Below are 21102 nucleotides of genomic sequence, written 5' to 3' on the forward strand. Positions count from 1 at the left end.
AAAAATTATCCCAGGCTGGTTTGAGAGAGACATCTTTCAGACTGCCAGTGACAATCTCCCTTAATCCACTTGTTTCCTAACAGGTCCAGTGCCATCCATGGCCACAGGACAGCACCAAGCAGGACACGCTGCCCAGCACCAATACCAACACCAACTCAGTAACTGAAGTCACATCTTCTTGAAATAATATTTTGTCTGTGCTGTCAGTGGAGATAGATATCAGTTTTCAAGGATCAAGACATCCACAGGCTGAAGAAAAATCCAAGGAAAGCAGGCTGGGGACCCAGCAGTGCAAGGAGAGCCATTGGCACTAGCGTGGCACAGGCTGCCTCTCCACCCAGCTGCTCGTCCCTTCCCCAGCCCTGTGATAAGCTGCCAGCTCAGATCTCCTCTCCTGGTTCAATTTTCTTTCACAAAGAGGCAAAGACAGCCTCAAATACTTCAGAAAGATGGAAAAAGAACAAGCAACAGGACACTCATGAGCAAGTTTAATTTTGCTCTCTGTGAGCTAGTGAAAGAGCATTTATCTTCAGTAATCTTATATAAATCCCAAGTTTCCTTATTTTTAGGGGTTTTATCCCATGATGACAAGAGAAGGAGAAGTCCCTAGTCATGTCATTTTCAGGGCTTTTACTGGAGTTCTGCAGCACATGTGGGGACAGCGGTTATGTGGGAAGTGAGGAAGCAGAGGAGCTAAGAGAGGAGACAGAGTCCACACTTCAGACTCTCCTCATCTCCTCACACCAGCCACTCTGTGCCAGACTATGCCCATGGCTTCCCATTTCTCTTTCCCACTGCTCAGTGTGGGAGTAAAGGTCTGGAGCACCACGAGAAGAAAGCGCAGAGGCAGCAGCGCTTCTCAGCACCTCAGTTTTGACAGAACTGACCTCATTTTTTCCTTCCTCTCCCCTTCTCCCCACCAGCAATCCTGCCCTAATGAGTCAGACTTGGCTGAATGCCCCAATTTGCAGCCAAGCTCACAGAAGTGTCAAAAGCTCCTGCTGCCTATTTTCCAAATTACTTTCAGAACTCCTATCACTGGAGTCTTATCAGAACAGCAGTTGTGACATTAAGCAGAACAAATACATTGCCATCTGAGCAGAGGGAGATGTCCAAATCCCTGGGACACACCACACAAACCAGCCCAAAAGCCACTGGGCAGGAACATTAACCTGAGAACTAGTCTGGGAGAGTGTGTGCTTGATTATCAGTTAGGGCAAATTAGCAGGAATTAGATATTACAGGTTCTGGACTTTTGTTAAGCACTTGAATGGCAAATAATTTTCAACTGAAAGATGCTTTCTACCTTAAAAAGTGAACAGGGTCTTTTTTTTTCCTTAAAAAACAGTTCAATACATTGAATTATTAAAATGCTGAATGTGGAACTCAGTGCTCTGGGCTGGGTGACAAAGTGGGGATTGGCCACTGGCAGGACTTGGGGATCTTGGAGGGCTTTTCCAAACTAATGGATGCTGTGATAATTCACCATCATAAAGCAGGGACTGTGAAGTATTTGCTGCTACAGTTCAGTGGCCTAATGCCTGAAATCAACATTTGTAACAAGCTAAAAACTCTGCTGATTTATTTGTCTGATACATCCATCACAACTGAGACTGTTCTGCTAAAACCAGGTCTAAGTGATGTTTTGTGTGTTCAGCTGGATTACAGTTTCCATTCAGGTGCACCTTGACTGGCACAAGAGGAGTTCCTGCAGCCTGTAAATACCTCCCACACAAGTTACAGAAATCCACATCAGCTGAACCGACAGACAAGAACGCCAGGAGGAAGAACACCTTTCTCAGGAATGAAAGCACCACCACCACCTGCTTTGGCAAGCCCTCACAATCCCAACCCCGGCAAATGCCAGCACCAGGAAAAGCCCCACTCTGAAGAGCTTCAGTTCCTCCTTCTCCCAGCAGAGGCTACTGCTCACCTACAAACTCATGCACAGGGCACGGAGCAGAGCAAGAGGGGAAGGAATGGTGGCTGAACATCCTCCATGCATCCCCTGGGATGCAGTGAGGAGCTTCCTGGAGAGCCTCCTGCTCTTTTACCTTATTTGCCACCGTGTACTGGTAGGAGTACCGCTGCTTGCCGCTCATGTCCTCGTACACCGTGGGGACAATCTTCAGGATGTAGTCGTGAGAGGCAAGGGCTGTGCTCCGGGAAGGAAAGGGAAGGACACATTAGCATTGAAAGAAAGGAGTCTGCCTACAGAACAGTTCAAAGTGGAGCAAGTCACAAAAAAGGGTGTCTCCCTCCTCCTTATCTCAGTGACAAAGCGACAGCTTCAAACCCCACATCTCTGCCCTTTGCTCAGAACTCTGTCAGGTACCTGGCTGACACCAGAAGCCACCCACCACTTCTGTAGGACCACAACTCAACCAGGGTTTGGGTTATTTGAAGCTTCCTAACTGCTTGCAACTATAAATGGTAACACTTTTTATCACCACCACAAACAGCGTGGTTAAATCAGGAACTGGCTGAGGTTGGGACTGCAGCCCACTGAGATCATTTTGACAAAAAAACCTGAGGTATCACAACCTGTGTACTTCCATTTCTTTCTTGCTTTCTTATCTTCCTTCTCCAAAAGCTGCTTAACTCTTTCTTTTTTCACTATTTAAACAGCTCATTCCATTTTTTGTGTCTGCTAAAATGGTTCTAAAACAGAACTCTAAATGACATCTCTGCAGGGTCCTCTAGCCAAGTGTAACACAATGACATTTGGCTCCTGGAGGTAAAAAAAACCCCAAACAACAACTGTATAGCTTCAGGAACAGCCATAGAAATTTTGTTCCAAGAAATGGAAACAGGACTCATATCCTGCAGGAGCCCGAACTCTTGAGAGAAAAACTCTCTACACCGAATTGTAGCATGCATTGGCAATTTCCTTTTTGTGCTGGGCATAAAGAAGGGCCACGAAAATGTCCCTCTCGCCATCCACAGAGTAGAAATTTAGAGGTAATTTGCAACACAAGGACAGGGAAAAGTTCTGGTGGAAGTAACAGCAGCAAAGGGACGCTACAGGAACAGGATAAAAAACTCCATAAGGACTGCAAAGGACCTTTTGGGCCAAGCCTTTTCTGCAGCACTGGAGGAAATGGAAATGTCAGCCAGCAATGTCTGGATCATTTGGGCTGAAGAGGCAAATTAAAGACTTCTGGATACACCAGTGTTGCATGAATGGCCCTGCTTTCCCTCCTGCAGAGGGTGGCTGAGAGCTGCAATCCCCAGGAATACCCACGGTTTGAGCTGAGCTTGTCTGCTCCCTCCAAGGCATTGAATGCTCCGTGAACGTTGTGGACCTGGAAAGCAAAAAGGAGCATGAAGAAACTGTGCTCTGACTTGATACTCTTGACCTTTGCTTCCCTACCTTGTGACCAGGGGATCAGCCTGATTCAACCTTTCCAGAAAACAAAGCCTCAACCCAGTAAAAGATGACCCCAAATATCTTTCAGTGACCATCATCACAGTGGTTTGTTCCAAGTGAAAAAGCTGATTTCACAACATCTTACAAGATGAAACTCCAAAACCACTCCAAAGCTAGAGGAATTGCAGTTGGAAGAGGCCAGTTGTGAAATTTTCACCGTGAGCTATTTCCTAAGAGCTTTGCAGAGTTAACTGTGAAATTAATTTATCAGGCTGAAAGGGAAATAACTGGAAGTCACACTGGGGCTAAAACTCTGGAGTTCTCCTCTAAACGTGGTTCGTGTCAGAGCAGCTGGGCTTGTACAACTCATCAGCCTTGGAGATGGGAAGGACACATCCCAACACTGCCATCCCTTCAGCTTTCCCTGCAGCTGATCCCAGGCCTGAGAGTATCTGTTTGCCCAGAATAACAGGATTTCCATCCCTTGCAAATGCTGTGACCTGGAGTCTCATCTCCACCAACAGAATAATCCATGTGTGAACTCTCCAGACAGGGAAGACTTTCCAGACAGGGAAAAGCCCACAGCAGGAGCTGTAGGTCAGAGGTTGTGCTGCTCACAAGGTACAAAGAAAGGACAAAGAACTCCACAGCCTAGAAATTCCTGACCTTAAGTCAGACAACAGGGAAGAAGAGTTTGGAAGGAGGATTTAGTCATGGGTGTGACAGTTTCAGCTCACCAACAGGGCAATGCCATCTCCTTCCCAGACCCTCTCAACAACTGGCAGCACGTGGATGTATCTGTCTCATCCTAATGGACATTTCCCTATTCCCAGCACTACAGAGTGGATGATGCAGGAAGCACCAGTGAACCCGTTTCAGCTCAGCAGAATGGGAATTCTGGGGAGACAAAACCATCAGCAAGAAGCTTCAGCTTCAGCTGGAAGGTGCTGGGAACAGGAGCAGAGCAAAAGCAACAGCTGATCCTGCTGCAGGGCCTTTTGCTCTGCTGGGATTTCACACAACCATGACCATTCCCAAACTACATCTGCAGGCTGTGCTTATCCTTTACTCACTGGAAAAGGCCCAAGAAGAAAAAGAAGCCCCTGGAGGGGGGAGTTATGTTCCATTCTTGGTAGAGCTATGAAGTCAGTCTCTTATAGAATATCTGGGCCAGAGACTCTAAGGTCCACTTCAAGATTTTGGTAGATTTTTCCCTCGTGTAGATGAGACTAAAATTCAAACTAATGAGTTCCTGCATGTCAGGTAATGCAGTAAAGAGAGAGATGTAGAAAGCAGAAGATGATGCATTTTCACTGTCAGGGGCAGACAACTCTCCTAATCTAGCACTCAGTAGAAATTATGATTAAAAATGCATCATCTCCTACTTCCACATCTCTCTCTTAACTGGGTTATCTCACATGCAGGAACTCACTGGTTTCATTTATGATCTCATCTAAATGAGGAAAAAAGCTACAAAAAGTCTGCCACAATTGTGCACAAAGTACTGATGAAAACTCAAAGCTCATTCAGAGCCAGATGACATTTAAATCTCTATTTCAAAGAGACTGGTTTTTCTGGAGAATGCAGCCTGTCCCTTAGTGGATCATTGTGGCAGAGTCAGTAACAACCTACAAAGAACAAACTCCCAGCACATGACACAAGTGAATGAGGAGCTCCTCACACTCTTTAAGGAATATAAGCATGTATTACATCAAAGCAGGTGGAGACAGCCCGAAGTATTCAAAGGTGCTTCTAGACAGATTTAAAGCTCTCCACACTTGCTGGCTCTCACTGCTTGCTGAGTAGCAGTGGTGGTAGCACCTGTTTGGTGAACACATCCTTCTTTAATTTGTGCTGCTGAACTGCTGTTTGCCTGCAGGACCAGCAGCACCTACGTGCTCCCTCCTTGTGCATGCAGACGATGAGTAGTTACTCTGAACTCTGAAAATACTCATCTGAACTTGCCCGAATCAGGAGCCAACTCCACGTTTGCTAGACAGGTTTCTCACCACCAGCACAGAAGACACTTGCTGCTGGTCTGTCCAGGCTCCTCCTTCATGCTGATTCACACTGCAGCTGCCTTACTCCAGGACTCCGTGATAAAACAATGGGAATGCTCCCTCAGAGCGCCGATTTCCCACGCAGGCTGCACAACTCCCTATTAGCACTTACCTAATATTTTTCATAATCTCAGTGTGCTTTACAGACATTAAGCCAAGCTTATTTATATGCTAATATTTCCCCGTTCCCACACAAGATATTTGCTAAAAGAAGCCGGGAGCAGAATCAGAAGACTACAAAGCAACGCTTAGACTTGTTAGCATGAAAAAGGGTTTTGGAAGTGGGTGTACAAGGAGCAGACTAATGAGACGTCTGTGCTGAGGAAAGAAGATTACAGAGAGACTATGGGTAAGCAATGTTTAGGGTGAGTCTCAAGCTGGGTGTGCACATGTGGAACTCCCACCTGCGAGGCCAGCTCCTTGGAAGTAGGCTGGAGAAGTGCTGTAATCTGTCCTTATTGAGAAATCAGGTAATATTACATAACTTGCAACACCTGGTGAAACTCTATCCACTGGGCAAATGCATACATTCAGCTTCTTCCCAGCAGGGAATTGGCAGTGCTAAGTCTGACTTGTGTTTCACAGAACAAATTTGACTAATAGGTGTCTGCTATACAAGTACAGTGAAGTGAATTAAAAAGAGCTTGACTGGTGCTGTGGTAAACACAGTAGCGAGCACACATCTTCCCTGAGTGCATCACTGCTCCTCCACAAAGGCAGAAAGGATTGTTTTCTGTGTTCATACTAAAACCAGATTTTGCTGAGCCACAAATCCTCATTTCTACTCCCTGCAGGAAGACAGACACAGAGTTTTCCAAAAGCCCTTTGAGTTTCAGAAGAAAACAGCACAGCTCCTCTGTGACTGGACACTGCTCCTCCCTGAAGTGGTGGCAGCTGTGAACTCTCCCAGACTGAGCTTACGTTGCAGGGACACACAGCCCTGCCATGAAACCAAAATACCTAATATTAAACCACTCTCACTGCATTCCCCTACAGCCAGGGAATTTTCAGGACTCACCTGTAACTTGTCCCCAAATGAGAGCTTGTGGATGACGTGAGTCATGTCGGGGTTCTGGGGCTGCGCCGTCGCGCTGTGCGTCGACACGTGGAAGTTGCCAGGGACCTAAAATTAGCCAAGACAGGGAAGACAGGATTTCACATTTTATCCCTCAAGGCATTGCTTGGCTCTGTGATGTGACATGGGAACACCTGGGTCCATCCAGCCAAAGGAAGGCTCTGGGATACCCTCCTGCACCTGACCAACACCACGGCACTCAGGTCCTGCAGCTCCGGAGTCCAGCACCCCCACACTGCTGATGTCCCTGACCAGGAGTTGATGAGTGGATCACTCCCAACTCCAGGGATTTCCAGCACTTAAGGCTACGTCTTTCATCCCTACTAAAATAAAATTCCCATCTCTCTTGCTCAATGTCTCACTCCCACATCTAGCATTTGCAAATGGGCTCACTGCTGCAGAGCAGCCCAGGAAGATGTGGATATATTCTTCTTCTTGTAGTACCAAACTTCACCTTTGACACTGTGTGCAAGGATGAGTTTTATATAAAGACAAAAACCACCACCAAACCCAAGTGAGCATCCCATACAAACCAACCTAGATCTTCCCCTTCTCCATGTGGCAGGAGCCAGCAGGAGCCTTTCCTTTTAATTTTTTTAATGGAGGGAAATACAAAGTTCTGAAAAACACAAGTTTCACCTAAGGACTCAGTTCCAAGACAGAAAATGAGCCCTGGTGTCACTCTGATGACACCACTCTGCAAGCACACACTTTTCAGGTCACTAGCCCTGACATCTTTCAGCAGATACAGCTCAATCACTGTCATGGAGGGTGCAAGAATATTTTCCTGTTGAGAAAAGGTTGTGAAATGAAGCAACACTGAGGAGCAATCTGGCACAGCCCAAGGCAGGAGTGGGAGGGTGGTTATACAACTGGTGCCCAGCGTGCTCTCTGCAGAGACACCTCACCAGCAGGGCCACAGGAGGCCACATGCCCGTTCCATGTGCTTTGAGGAAAGCTGATTTAATGACTTGAGGAACAGCAGTGCACTCCTGGGAACACTTTCAGGTGTGGACACAAGCTGTGTCATAAACAAGCTCGGCAAACAGGGCGTCAGGCCCTGCAGCAAGCGGGACACACGATCATCTCACTGTCACCTTGTCCTCCCTCGGCAGATGTGACAGCAACACCCAAGTGCAAGCCTTGGTCAAGTTTCCAAGCCTGGCCAGGTCTCAGTCCAGCTCCCATCTCAGACAGATGCCTGTCCAATTCCTGCCAAGGGACTGCAGACTTCCAGGTCACACGCAAGAGGTTCAGGTTTCCAGAGCCAGAAGTCCTGGGTCAGCTCCTCTCCCTGGGACAGCTGTCCCAGCCACTAAATGAGACACAAATCAGCAGTGGAGGAAGCTCCTCACTGCCACGTTCTGCACCCCCTTTTGGAGCTGCTTTGGCGAGCAGGACACACCACATCTCGCAGACAAACCCCCAGGTACCTCAGCTCTGTGCTCTGGAAATTGTCTGAGCAAGAACTACCTTTCCAGAAGCCCTTTCCCAGTTTTGTGGACTACCAGCTGCCAGAGGGTCTTGGTGGCTTGGACATGAGGAAAAAGTCCTCTTTTTAAATCCCTAATCCTTTCCATGACACAGAATCAGGACAAGGTTCTGTCTGTTATTTTCAGATGTGCTTTGACATGACCTGGGAGGAAAAGAAGGAAGCAGGATTTTGTAGCCTGTGGTACATGAGGAGGAGTGAATAAAGGGTGTGCCCTTCTTAGGACATCAGTGGGTCCCACCAGTGCCTCCCCCACCCCAGCAAGTCATCTCCAGCATTACATAGCAAGATTATTCAATCTTGAACACACCCATCCCAAAGAAGAGCCTCCTCCAGGCCTGGATTTTCATTCCTTGAGCCAGAAGTGGAGCATCCCCACGAAGCATGCGCAGAGTGCTGTATTCCAAACATCCCAGCACAGAGCTGCTGGCACCCTCCAGTACGGAACATTCCTGTCATTCTGCAGCTCTCAGAACAAAGGAGAGCTGGGATGCAGCCATTGCCAAAGACCTCTCCACAGTGACTCACATTTTGGAGGTGCAGAAGTCGGGAGGAGTAAACACAGAAGCCGTTTGGCATCTGTAGGGTTTTCACACATCCCCTGAACATCGGGCTGCTGTGCTGAAAGGCAGCACGGGCCACTGCAGAGAGCTGCTCTCTCTGTTCAGCAGTTCTGTCTCCATTACCTGCTTTGGAGAGTGAAGAAAACCCCTGATCTAACACATTCCCTGTGGGGCTGGCCATGCAGCCTCCTCTCCCCACACTGACTTAACTTTCTGTCTGATCAGGGACATGAACACACACACTGCAGGACAGACACTGAGATTTTCGAATTTTCCTTTTTCCAAATGGATCCTGCCAGCATTTCCCCAGCCAGCACAGCCTCACCCACTGCCACTGCCACTCACCTTGTTGATGCTGAAATGGCCCTCGAACCTGCAGCCATCCCCATTATTGAGAGGGATCTTCATCGAGTTGTCAATGTGACCCACTTCGTGCCTTCCCATTTCATCCTGGATGTCCAGTCCAACCACTGCAGGGGTGAGAGGGAGAAGACATAAAAAAAAGTCAAAACAAGGTAAGTAACAGGAAGGTTGCATAGGAGAAACATGCATTGCTTTTACCTGGAAAAAATCCAAACCATCTTTTTTCCTGACGTTTGACTAAACTGTCCTTCATCAAATATTGTTGTATCAGAAAAAAACTTTATAACTAAACTTTTCATTATGTCTATTTGACATATCCCATATCCTGCCAGCTGACTGCAATCCCAATCACACAAACAGAAAACCTTCAGGCACACAAGGCAGGTGACTTGGGAAGAGCCAACAACCAGCTGGTACATTCGGAGTTCCGAATGGAACTTGGGAGGCTTCTTGCTCCCAGACACAAAAAGGTTGCTGTAAAATAAAAAAAAAAACAGGAAATGAGATTTATAAAGAAGCCAGTGAGGGAGATCAGCCACTAACACATGGTCCAAGAAAACAGGTGCCTGGCCTGGAACAGAAAGCAATGGGATATTGGCAGAGGCTGCAGCTACTTGATTTCCATCCTGTTACAGAAGAAGGTCCACTGTACCAGTCTGGGCCCATTTCAAGTATTACTTAGAACACAAAGAAATGCTGCTAAGTGAAAGGGATACTCACATTCACAGTGCAGGTTTGGCAAACTGATGTTCAGGTTCACTTCTATTTTACCTCCGCTGTCTTTGTCTGGGTCATCCACATAGAGCTCATTAACTCTGCAGGGCAGAAAACACAGGTGGGTTCAGGCACAGGGCTGCTTTCCACAGGAAAAACTCAACAACTTGCATGGGGAAGGGGAAAAGGAGACTGGAAAGAGGGGGTTTGATTGTGTGATGGCTACAAGAGAGTTACAGAGAGCAGGGAAATATCTCCAGGATGGAATGGGGGCAAATCACGGCTTAATTTGACTTCTTGCTTGGCAAGTGCAGGAGACTTTAAACAAGTTCTGCACCAGCAGAAAACAAAACTTCTGCTCTATGCTTCCTGCACCCTTCTCTACCCTGAGTTTTCAGAGGTGCTACAAAACAAGACCCTAATGCTGAAGAGGTGGCAGGTTTTTGAGCTAACCCTCCCCTCCCCTGGGCTGCTACTCCTTTTAGGAAGGAGGGAAGCGTGTGCTTTTCCATTTGTTCCATAAATAGTTCTAGAGAGAGACTGCTCTCCACTACCCCCCAGGAAAGCTTATTTGTGTCACTAATTGCCTTTTGTTATTGCCACCCAGCTGACAGAGCAGCAGCAAGAGAAACAAGGGATGGCTACAAGAGAGTTACAGAGAGCAGGGAAATATCTCCAGGATGGAATGGGGGCAAATCACGGCTTAATTTGACTTCTTGCTTGGCAAGTGCAGGAGACTTTAAACAAGTTCTGCACCAGCAGAAAACAAAACTTCTGCTCTATGCTTCCCTGCACCCTTCTCTACCCTGAGTTTTCAGAGGTGCTACAAAACAAGACCCTAATGCTGAAGAGGTGGCAGGTTTTTGAGCTAACCCTCCCCTCCCCTGGGCTGCTACTCCTTTTAGGAAGGAGGGAAGCGTGTGCTTTTCCATTTGTTCCATAAATAGTTCTAGAGAGAGACTGCTCTCCACTACCCCCCAGGAAAGCTTATTTGTGTCACTAATTGCCTTTTGTTATTGCCACCCAGCTGACAGAGCAGCAGCAAGAGAAACAAGGCAGCACAGCATATTTGTATCCTTCTCCTTAATATCACACTTCAATCTATGAATGGTAACCAAAAGCAGTGACTAAAATTGAAGAGAAGAGGATTTGAGCCAGGAACAGATGGGAAGAAACATCCTGGACAGCAGGATCTCACACACTCTGCACCAGTCTCCCAAAGAGTAATGTTGTCTCATAGCACCCACAGCGCTGGCACGCATTTCGCAGGAGACAAAACACAGATAGAGAGGCAGAGGAACACAAGAGTATAAATATTTATTGTTGGCACATACAATCCATCCGACACAGAAAAAAATAAACCATAAAAACCCCAGTGCTGAATTTACTGAATGGTCCTGGAGAACCCACCCTGGGGAAACTGACCCCATTGAACTGGGACAATGCTGAGATTACGTAGCAACTCTTTACCCTGTTCAACAAGTAAGAAGATTTGACAATTTATCTTCCACTTGGACAGATTGTAAAGCTATGGAAACTTAGATTCAGGCAAATTATATAAAATAAAACTAGTAAGTGCTCTGCAGCATTTTTGTTTTACACTCAAAGAGCACAAAACTCTTTGACAAGCCCCACTGGAAAGTCCACATGCTAACAGTCAAACCAGACTAAGGCAGCTACAAGACAGATTCAAAGTGATTTTGCTCTGGTGATGCCTCTCTGGGCCACAGTGAACTGTTTGCCCTGTGGATTCAGAAGAAACAAACCTTCACACTGAGAAACACACATGCTGTCAGTTTTTTTGGAGGCAATTACTCACAGGTCAGTGGGGTTTACAGACACTCACTTAAAACCAGCACAGCATTTGTCTTCGGCTTCACAGCCCTACCTTTCTCTGTTTTTAATCGGCTTGACAAGTTGCTTGCAATCATTACTCAACCTATTTTTCAAGTGATTAATAAAAATGACACAGAGGGAGGGGAAAGATTGCTCATCAGTGACCTAGTTAGCAGCTTTTTGGCTGAGCCCTCTCCTCCCGGGTGGAATGCATCCTCTCCTCTACTCGTTCATTACTGACAGATTGGGCAGTGATTGGATTAAGTCATATGTCCAAATAGGGCCGGGAGGAGCAGCTCCAGCCAGGACAGGCATTAATCCCCCAGAGCAACGCACCTCTCAGTGCTCCCCCATCCTCCCATCCATTTCCCAGTTGCCAGCCAGCCCATTTCATAACCCCTGGCTCCTTCCCAGCGCTGTGCTGTCCGAGATGTGGGCCATGCCCAGCCAGTGCTGCGGGCACCTCGGCGCTGCCGGCAAAAGGAGTGTTAGCAGCAGGGCTGGCAGAGCAGAGTCAGGTCCAGCAGCTCAGCTGAACATTCCAGCTCTCTGGAGAAAAGCCCCAGCAAGGTCGGTGTTTGGATTTGCTGATTTCTAACCCTGAACCTGTCAGAAATCGTGCAGCAGGAGCCTTTCAGTGATGAGCGAGTGAGAGGTGGTTGCTGGCAGAAATCAGAGGATGAACTGTGCACAGGGAGCCTGTGGAAGCTCTGACATAGGAAGGCAAGTGTGGAGGTCACCTGGCTGCTCGCTGGATCACTGAGGCACAGAGAAGTAGGGCAGCTTGTCCAGGTCACACAGGCCATTAGCTGCAGATAAAGGAAACTGGTTTCCTGTCCCGCAGTCCGGTCACTGGACCAATGGTCCCCAACCCGTCCCTTGGGCAAGGCCCACAGCCACTTCCTCCTCCTCCTCCTCTTCACCTAGTAGCCCCCTGCCCCTCTCCTGCTCAAGTTCCAAATTTCATAACCCAATCTGTCACTTCTGACATCTGACAGCTCGTGACAGTTGATCCTTCCTTTCCTTCCCTTCATTTCAACCCGCAGCGTCACCTTCCACGGAGCACCCATCCCGCTGGATCCTGCTTCTCCCTCCCAGCTCCAGCCACTGCCTCCTCATGGCAGCATCAGCTCTTGCTGAGGGCCCAAATGGACAAACCCAGCTCCAAAGTGCATCCTTTGTGCGTCACTGATGTTCCCTCTCACTGTGGGGAACCAAGGGCACGGCGACAACACACCACAGGCTGCACTTGTTGGGGCAAACCTCACAAGAAATGTTGTTTCCGCCAAACTGGGTATTTCTCTCCTCAAATATCCGGAGTATTGGAATTCTGGGAACCTCACAGGTAATGCAAACTGCCAGGGTCAAGGTTACTCCTTCCAGTGAACCACTGGCACCCAGGTGTGGATGGCAGAGGGCTGGCACTCATGTGTCCCTTGCTATCCTCCTCCCCAGGGCCACGAAGCCAAATTGCACACAGCTTTCCTACCATTTAATGAGACAATCCTGGGATGTCAGGAAAAGTACTATCTACCCCCTCTAGCCACTCTCTCTGGAGGAGTAATGTCTCTGGTGGAAGAAAAGAAGTTGGCTCTAATTTATAGCTGTGCCTCCTGAAAAATAAAGTGTCCCAGGAGTAACAGTGCTTTAACAGTAAATCTGGGATGGTCACAAGGGAAATAAAACCTGAGGCCAGGCAGAGAGAGGCAGTGATATTGGTCACATTGTGACTCCAAAGCTGGGGTGTACCTCCTCCAAACACCCCAAACATTTCGGAGTTGGTGTTTTCCTGGCTGCTGCTAAGGACTGTTTGAATAAAAGCAGCACAATAAAGCAGGGTGAGGGTGCAGAGCTCTGGAAGTACAACGAAGGCAACACAACAGGTGAGAGCTGGACCTCTCGCCCCCACAGAGCTCCCACCACTGACCCAAGGAACGAGAGGGCAGTTTCTCCATGATCCACACATCAAGAATCTGCTTCACTTCTAGAAAGAGCCACTTGGAAATACTTCACATTCCTGAGTGATGCTGCTGGGCTGCTTCTCCCGTTTGCTTACAAACTTCCAGCGTTCCACGCAAAAAGCTGGAGGGACCCTTTGGCCAGATCATGCCAATGGCACGTGAGAGCGAGGGGAAGGGGGCCACAGCAGCCAGAGGGCACGGCACAGCTTCAGGATTTTATCCAAACAAAGTCAGACCTGTTCCCTGTGCTTTAGGTCTCAGATTTACGACACAACAGCTTTCTTTCCCCAGAAACAAAACTTCCCCAGTAATTTATTTCCGCCCAGCAGCCCTGGCCACTACAAGCACTTCAACAGCTGAAGAGCCTGCAGCCCTTTGGATCCAAGGGTGGGCACTGCATCCACCTTCCAGAGCTTCACACACTGCGTGGGTGCTTTCTAAAGACACCTGCCTTGTCTTCCGTCTTCCTTGTCCTAAGCCCCCCCTTCAAGTTTTAGCCTTTTTTCTCCCTTTTCACAGCAAACAGCCAGGCAGCCTCCTCCCCAGACATCAGCCATAGAGAAAATACAGCCACTTACTGCAGAAAGCTGCACTCTACCTTGTCCTCCAACTCCCAGGAGGCACCCTCTGATCTCCAGGACCCCATGGCTAAGATGGAACATAGTTATTCTTTCTTGAGGAAGCCCAAAGCTTCTCAGAAGACTTTCTCAGGTGAGCTCTCTTGGCTCCACTTGCCCTTCCAGCTCTCATCAACCACCTTCCAGAAACACAACCCTCCCAAGCTGAGATTCCTGCACTACCACATTTTCAGTGGTGCCAGACCAGAGAAGCCCCAACATTAGACACATCTTCTTTTCAATTTGTGTGAAGAAACAACAAGCAGGTCAGCAAACTCTCTCTACAGTGTCATAAACTGTGCATGTGTCTGCTGCTCTGATATCTGTCATCTTCTGCATCTCAATCGGTTCTTCCCTGTGAAGGTCCTTGTCCCAGATCAGCTGTGAAGCACAACAAACACGCTGCCCTACAAAGGAAGGAATTGCAGCTCTTCAGGAGACAGGAAGACGAGAAGGGTTCGAAAGACGTCAATGTAGACTTGAGTCAGGAATTGCAAATGACATCATGACACGACCTCCTGCTTCCTGCAAGCCCACACAGGGCACAGCAACCCCGCACAAATGTCTAACACCTCACATTAGGTAATCTCCACGCTGCTACGCAAACATTAATTAAGCTTCTTACCTGCCTACCTCTCTCAGGGCTGCTAAGGATTACATCCTTCTGCAGAAAAGTGTCTGTCTCAAGGTCAGTCCGTGGTAGGAGCAGGGTTACAACTCCCATTCCTGTTTGCCTACGAGGCTGTGCTGCCTGTGCTGGGCTGGTTTGCTCCAGCATTTCATCTGCCTCAACTGGATGAGCCAGTAGGGTTGGAGGTGCATCTCCAGCTTAGTGTCAGGACACAGGAATTGTGGCATCTGCTGGCTTGTGCTCCCAGATTACGGTTTGCAGCAGAAGAAACCCCCCTGTTGCAGCAGCAGCATCCCACTCTGCTGGTTGGTACCATTTTCATGGGCTGAGAGCCACAACACACATCCCACAAACTCTGGAAAGCTATGGGATAAAAAGCCTCTGAAGACAGGTTTGGTGACAATTCTGCTGCTCTGCAGGATCACTCTTGGGCATGCAAATGAATCCAGTGTGGACAAGGAACTCTGGTCCCTGAAACTCCTGGAGTTTTGCTTCCTCCCACACTCCTGACCACCTTCTTGGGCCTGTCCTGTTTCAGGCCAGGAATTGGGCTTTGATCATCCTAGTGGGTCCCTTCCAGCTCAGGATATTCTATGATTCATGATTTACGCTTTCATGCAAAGGCAGTCATTTTATTGCAGATATTCTGCTTAAGTAATTAATTGCCTTGCAGGGGGGCACAGCTTCCCAATTAGCAAACTTGTCACTTCAGATAGGTTTTTGTCTGTTATTACACTAAAAAAAAAAAAAAAAAAAAAAGAAAGAAAAAGAAGAAAAAGAAATCACTGCCAGGAACAGTCTGCTGCTCCCTACAGTGTGCTGTGGCAGATGAATTAGTGTTGAGCAGCAACATTCATACCACAAACACCACATTCATACCCTCCTACCCCTTACCCTGGCTGCCAATGCAAGGCAGACTAGATTAGTTAATTACATCTTTAATCCTTAATGATGGAATACTTGGAAAACTATTATTGATCTTACAGAACATAATTCATGACCTAATTACAGTGATAAAACTGCGAGATTATCATCTTGCCAGCTATTAACGTCTAGCACTGATCTGAGTTAATTAGAAAAGAGATGGGTGATTTCTATGCTTCTGGTTTGCAACACAGCAGCAGAGCAATGAGGAGGCTTCTACAGGCTGGACAAGTAGCCCTCAGACTACTCTCAACTCAACCAACTACTGATCTTGCCCAGGAAAAACCAGACACATTCAACCCTTTAGCTTCATTTCTTCAGTCATTTGAGTCATCGGCTCAGTGGGACAAGAGTGTTTGATGCTGTTCAACTTTCAGAGGTTCAAATGTGGAGCAGAGACCTCCTTTTCTTTATCTTTTACAGAATTGAGGAGATTCATCAACGTTCTTGGTATGGAATACTTAGGTTAGAAAAGACCTCCAATATTACCGAGTCCAAGCTGTGCCCCATCCCCACCTTGTCACCCAGCCCAGAGCACTGAGTGCCACATCCAGGTGTTCCTTGGACACCTCCAGGGATGGGGACATTCCAACACCTGAAGTTTGGACTAAGTCTTCAGTCACTCTCAGTCTGGACTAAAAAAAACCCTAAAAATCAAGTGGATCCTTGACTTCCAGAGTTAAACTCGCCCTCCCCTTAATGGCAATGATGAGTTGTGACTGAGAAAAGCAAAAAAACCCTCTTCCCTCATCAGCCCTTCACTGTGCTTTTCCTGGGAAGGATGCAGCCCCACCTAAGTGCCAAGCTTGGATTTCCTTCATGGCTGCTCAGAGGCCTGTGAGGGTCACACGATAAATCTGGAAGATGAGCAACTTGGGAGTTTTCTACCCTTCTCAGGGCTGGTCTCCCCAGGAAACCCGTCAGCAGCAGAATAGGACGTGCCTTTAGAGTGTGTTACCTCTTCCATGGGCTTCCTGCAGTGTCTTGGTTTGACTTCCTAACTGGAGTCAGCTCCTGTGCACAGACACAGCCTTGGCGCTCATTAGAAATGCCCACACGAGTTATGACACAGCTGCTGTCCTCCCCACACAGGTAATGTTTGGGTTTAGGGCTATGACTGTGATCCTCGAGATGAGGGTGTCATTTCTTGGCTTTCTGCCACCCAGACAAGTCTTCAGCAGCTGAGACTGTAAATGCTACGACAATGGGCTGGTCAAGGAAAAACAGCTTTGAAGTTGGGCAAGAGCAGCCAAACTGAGATTTCGAGTAATACCAGGCACTGAGGCTGCTGCATTCAGGTGAATGTGGAAGAAAGTCCAGCAGTGGGCAGAAGCCAGTGAGTGTTTGGGGTTAGTGTGGTGCAGAGCAGACCTTCTTTTCTCACGTTGCAGCACGGGCTCAACAAACCACAGCAACCTCTTGCTGTAAATGCAGCTACCAAGGGAACCTCTCGGTGGTGAGAGTCAGACAGCGAATCCTGTGAATCCTGTGGGCACCACTGCTGAGGTTGCCCTGAAGGAGCTGGCCCTGCACACACCCCACACACAATTACTCGCTGTAACAGGGCTCTGAAGGAGGCAGGAGTGCCCAGCAGGGAACCTGCCCCGTCTCTGATGTAAAACACCAGGCCAAGTGCTCTCATTTCACCCTGCCATCAAAACTGTGCAGCTCACCCCACCCAACCTGGCTTTGACAAGTGCTTTAAGGGAAATACGGACACAAAAGGAGAAAGAGTGATGCAGTCTCACAGCACAGCTGGCAGTGACAAAGCAGGAAAGTTCATCCCATGTAGCTGCGCACCTGTTAACCATTCAGGTCCTGGCTGGCATTGGGAAACGTCAATCTGGGTGAGGTATCTGTTGTAGGAGACTCTTAATACAAAAAAACCTTGAAGCTTGCATTGAAAGTTGATGAGAATTGAACAGTTTGCACGTAAGGAATCTTCCATATCTTTCTAAGTATTTGGATCATCAGCAAACAAGGCTCAGAAACCTTTTTGAGACAATATTTCCCCTGTTATTTGCTATGACCAGTTTAAATGGTGGCACAGAGTTCTCACAAGTTCCAGACCACGCAGAGCTACCAATTCTTACTCCCAATGATGAGGCTCTGCTGCCTCACAGCACACTGCCAGTAACACCTGACTGAAAGGGAACCACAAGAGGCTCACAACAACTTGTGCTGGGTTTCTCAGAAGAGAAAACAACGAGTAAGAAACGGAAAAAGAAAAGTTTACTCCAGCTTTTGAAGTCGCTGAACTGGGAAGGACTTGAAGTGACTTTCTGAAGTATTTCCACTGTTCTGGGAGAGCCTTTTCACAAGTGCTGGGGGTGAACGTTCCCAGCAAGAGTCTGATGACTTGTAACTCATCAGAAGGAGGTTTTCCTACTCTTTCGTGTGAGCTTTTGTGTTGGACAGACCATGACGAATCAGGTTCCTGCAGTCATTTGTCCCAGGCTCTTGAATAACATCCCCTCTAAAATTTTACTGCTTTACTGCCTGCAAACACCTCCTCCCCACGCAGCTCCTGCTGGGAAAGGCACTTACCATCCCTCCGAGGTTTTACTGAGGAACTCGCCAGCTGAGCATGCTTACAGCACTTCCCAATACTTTTGTGGAAAATGCATCATCTTCTTAAGGAAAAAGCAAGAAGAGGCCTCAGAGAATTATGCGATTGTGCAGTTCAAAGAGGAATTTCTAGTCAGGAAACTGCCACTACATGGGCACTCAAATAACTGATCAAAACTAGGTATCACTAATTCCTCCTGTAAAGCATTAACTGAAAGAAAAAGAAAACCAGGCAAGAGAATGAGATCTAAGAGGAGAGCAAGAAAAAGCACTGCTTTACTTGAAGCAATCTGTTTTTTAAAACAAGAAACCCAAGAAAACTCCGCTCTGTGAAGTGCTCCATAAGGTGACCCCGGATTTCACAAGCAAACACACGAAACTGAATTCAAAGAAACAGTGAGCAAGCAGGAGATCTGAGATACCATCTCTGAAGCAAACGTGCAACAGGCACAAAAAATGATCTCCAGCTTGATTACACTCCTGCCTTCAGTTAAACATTAGTCAACATTAACATTATTCCTGAAATTATATTCTTGAGCCAAGACAGAGCTGCACAAAAACAATGAGGGAGCCTCCTGCTTATCAGAATAGTCAATCTGATCACGGCCCAGGAGCCCAAGGTTGCAGAGCCTTTTTGCTCAGCTCTGACATCTGCTGCTATCAGGACCATCATGTGAGCCTGACAGAAGTTCCACCCTTCCCAGCTATCCAGGAACTGTGCCTCACACTCAGTGAGCTCACTGCCACATCAGCAGGGTGATGGAGAACGTTTCCTAGAGCCCCAAACAAAGGTAGATGTGTTAATGGTTACTAAAAGTTTTCTTTGAGGCAGGAAGAACATGAGAACAGGGGAAAAAATAAAAGTCTGATTAACTCAGTGTTAACAAGTGCTTCATGCTTGTTCAATGAGCAATTTTTAAAAGTAGAAATTATTTCCATTTTTCTCAAAGCTGTCACCACCTGGAGCAACTTGTCCTCAGGCACAAAAACTGTGAACAAGGTTTCCTAGTAAGGCTCCACAGAAGAAGAAAAACTTCACACATTAATAAAGCTGCCTGCATGAATCAGAAATTCAGCTCTGACATTATTAAAAAAACCCCAATTATTGATATTAAACTAATAATTCTTATTTTATGCAATCCATTTTTCCATGCTGCTAATTATGCAATCCAGCATGCAGCTAATAAAGGATCAAGGAGGTCTGGAACAGCTTCCTCTATCAAAAATAGTTCAGAACCGAGTTTGCCTATTAATTTTAGCAAATTAAAAAGCTGAATGGATGTCTGAGAATTTGGACTCAACCTAAAGGAATCCCAAACCCATTAGGCAACTAAGTGACCTAGTGAAATTACAGGAATATTTCTCTCAGATAACAGTAAAGCTGTAAGGATTCACATCCACACAAACAAGGGCAAACATGACTTTTACTTACATTTCAGTGGCTATGAATCCGGTGAGCTCCGACAGGAAGAGAAACAATATGAAGAGACAGCAGCAGACAGAGACTGGAACAGAGGGAAGGAGAGGAAAAGGTTAGTTTTGTATGTCTAACAAAGACAACAACTGTTTTCACACAGCCATATCCCCCCATACACACCTGAGAATTAACAATTTTTTAGAGCCCATGACCCAGAGGAGCCCACCAGAGCAGTGAGCTCAATGCCATGCCAGTATCCACACATCTTCATTTTTGGGTCACTTTTTCTATCGTGATTTCCACCTCCCCACAGCTCCTGCATTCTCCATCTTCAGCACACATTGCTGGTCTGCCAGCACTCCCTCTTCTTGACAGAGCTTCTTGACAACACAACTTCTTTGGACCCTTGGCTCCCAATTTTATTACTATTAAAACCTCCAGAAGACAAAAAGAACCAGCACCTCCTTGCTTTGACAGCACACAGTCCCCTAACATGGTGTTTTGGGGATGAGGACACATTTTGGTTCTCTGTCAAGTCCCAAAGCTGTGTAAGTCACCTCACAGGCTGCACTCCTAGAGCTGGGACAGCAGAGACACGGCAATACTGGACTAGTGCAGCCAGCGCCTCACTGCTCTTAATTTCTCCATTTGCTGACATATTGACTCTTCAAAGAGGGAAAATCCCCACTGAAGGAATTGTGAAGTACCCAGAAAAGTCCCATGTCTTTCCTAAGAATTCCAACCTGGAGCTGCAAGGAGGGAACCCAAAGAAACTGGAATGTTACTGTTTACTCTTCACCAGGAAATTATTCAAACCATTGACCAGGGACATTCAAGCAGCAGTGACAGAGTCACCCACACAGGAGGGGCTGGAAGGAAGCACAGCTGAAAATCCTATGGATCAGGGATGACTGGAGCAGACAAGGATGAGCCAGCTCAAGGCGACAGGGCTGCAGAGTGTCTCTCTATTAAATACAATACCCAAATTCACCATGAATCACTCACAGGAGGGTAAAGCAGGAACTGACAGGCTCTTCCAGGGCCGTGACAGCCGGAGCACAACCCCAGCACAACCCCTTGATCCCAGCACAGCCCTCTGTGAAATGACCGCTTCACCAGAGCCACCAATTGGGGTTGAGAAATACATTAAAAAAAAGCCCTGTTCCTCAACTTTATTCCACATGACCTGTACAGCCCCAACTGCCCATTATTTCGGGAAGCTCAAGCAACAACAGGCTGGGAACAATTTTGTCACAAAACTGCCCCGGTCCAAACTCCCTAGGTAGAGAATGCGAGAGGCACGGGAAGGAAAGAGGAGCTGAGGGCAAGTACTGAGCCAGACCCTCGAGTGACCTAAAGCCTTGTGCTTCATTCTTCCAGTCCTGAGGAAAGAGGAATGCGTTGCTTCCCCTTCCTCATCAGAATTTCAGCTGTGGATTCATTTAGTGACTCTCTCGAAAGTGCAAGGGATTAACAATGGATTAAAAAAATCCATTCGCTAGGATAGGGAA

General features: G+C 47.3%; 1 protein-coding gene across 1 annotated transcript in view; it reads right to left on the bottom strand.

Moving 5' to 3' along the window:
• Nucleotides 1–21102, bottom strand: part of ERGIC1 (endoplasmic reticulum-golgi intermediate compartment 1) — a 67745-nt gene that overhangs the window by 11131 nt on the left and 35512 nt on the right. Inside the window, exons 4-9 of the mRNA XM_017728052.1 lie at nucleotides 19607–19679; nucleotides 9644–9738; nucleotides 8906–9030; nucleotides 6449–6553; nucleotides 3245–3305; nucleotides 2055–2155 (exon numbers count right to left, since the gene is read on the bottom strand). Of these exons, the coding sequence (XP_017583541.1) occupies nucleotides 2055–2155; nucleotides 3245–3305; nucleotides 6449–6553; nucleotides 8906–9030; nucleotides 9644–9738; nucleotides 19607–19679 (560 nt within the window). The remainder of the gene's footprint in view (nucleotides 1–2054; nucleotides 2156–3244; nucleotides 3306–6448; nucleotides 6554–8905; nucleotides 9031–9643; nucleotides 9739–19606; nucleotides 19680–21102) is intronic.

This window comes from Corvus brachyrhynchos, unplaced genomic scaffold (assembly GCF_000691975.1).
Source record: "Corvus brachyrhynchos isolate BGI_N302 unplaced genomic scaffold, ASM69197v1 scaffold21, whole genome shotgun sequence".
Classification (NCBI taxonomy): Eukaryota; Metazoa; Chordata; class Aves; order Passeriformes; family Corvidae; genus Corvus; species Corvus brachyrhynchos.